This window comes from Salarias fasciatus, chromosome 14 (genome assembly GCF_902148845.1).
Source record: "Salarias fasciatus chromosome 14, fSalaFa1.1, whole genome shotgun sequence".
NCBI lineage: Eukaryota > Metazoa > Chordata > Actinopteri > Blenniiformes > Blenniidae > Salarias > Salarias fasciatus.
Window position 1 is genome coordinate 2949975 of NC_043758.1, and position 1209 is coordinate 2951183.

At 54.6% G+C, this 1209-nt stretch overlaps 1 protein-coding gene across 1 annotated transcript; it reads right to left on the reverse strand.

Moving 5' to 3' along the window:
• On the reverse strand, window positions 1-936 carry LOC115400675 (olfactory receptor 142-like). Its single transcript, XM_030108687.1, has one exon. It carries the CDS (start codon window positions 934-936, stop codon window positions 1-3), a length of 936 nt encoding a protein of 311 aa, XP_029964547.1.
• Window positions 937-1209: the final 273 nt, after the last annotated feature.

A 1209-nucleotide genomic window follows, 5' to 3' on the forward strand; every position in this document is an offset into this window, starting at 1 on the left:
TCACACACACGCCTTCTGCCTGCCGGTGCTCAGGTTCTTACATATGATGCGTATCTTGGACAGGTTGAGTCCGTACAGCAGCGGGTTGAGCAGCGGCTGGCAGGTGAGCCAGTACAGGGACAGGAAGATCCGAACCATGTTGGGGAGGTGGGTCATGTTGAACCGGCCCTGCACGATCTCGAAGAACGCCCCGAAGCAGAAGTTGATCATGGAGGACAGGTGAGGCGTGCACGTGCTGAGAGCCTTCTGCCGGGTCCGATGGGACCCAGACAAACACACCCTGAGGATCCTCACGTAGGAGTAGAGGATCATGAGGAAGAGGCCGGCGATGACGGTGAAAATGTAGAGGAGGCCGTAGATGTTGTTGATGGTGGTGTCGTAGCACGACAGCTTGACCACGGAGAAGTTGTCGCAGTACACTTTGTGGATGATGTTCCCACAGAGCTGCAGAGGGCCGCTGAGAGACAACATGGCCAACGTGGCCAGCACGCTGTACAGCCACACCGAGGCCGTCATGGCCCACACCTTTCTGAGGCTCATGAGCACGTTGTACTGCAGGGGGCAGCAGATGGCCACGTATCTGTCATAGGACATGGCTCCCAGAGTGAAGAGCTCCACGCTGCCATAGAAGTGGAGGCTGAAGATCTGCAGGAAGCAGAGCGGGACGGACACGGTGTGAGAGTCCGACAGGATCTGGACCAGGATGAGCGGAAACAGGCCGCTGCTGCCGCACAGCTCGTTGACAAACAGGCTGACCAGGAACAGGTACATGGGTTCATGAAGGGTTCTGTTCACACAGATCACCACGATCAGCAGCAGGTTGGAGAACATGATAAAACTGTATATAAACATCACAACCAGGAAGTACAGATACTTCAGACGTCCGGTGTCAAAGTATGCAGAGAAAGAGAAAAATGTGATCTGAGTGGAGTTCATCGTGATCGTCGCCATTCTTCTCTGACCAGTGACCGAACACCTGGCAGAGTTCAGTCGGACAGACGAACACGCTGGTCTGCTGCAGACAGACTGAGGCTGAACTCAGCCTGCTTCTTTTAACCCTGCCTGATGTCACAAACACTGTCCTCTTGACACAGCTTCACCTGGGTGTGTGTGTGTGTGTGTGTGTGTGTGTGTGTGTGTGTGTGTGTGTGTGTGTGTGTGTGTATGTGTGCGTGCGTGCGTGCGCACATGCGCAGATTTTTCTGTTTG

Excerpts from the sequence above, each read along its gene's own strand:
- LOC115400675 (XM_030108687.1), bottom strand. The coding sequence starts at position 936 with ATGAACTCCACTCAGATCACATTTTTCTCTTTCTCTGCATACTTTGAC.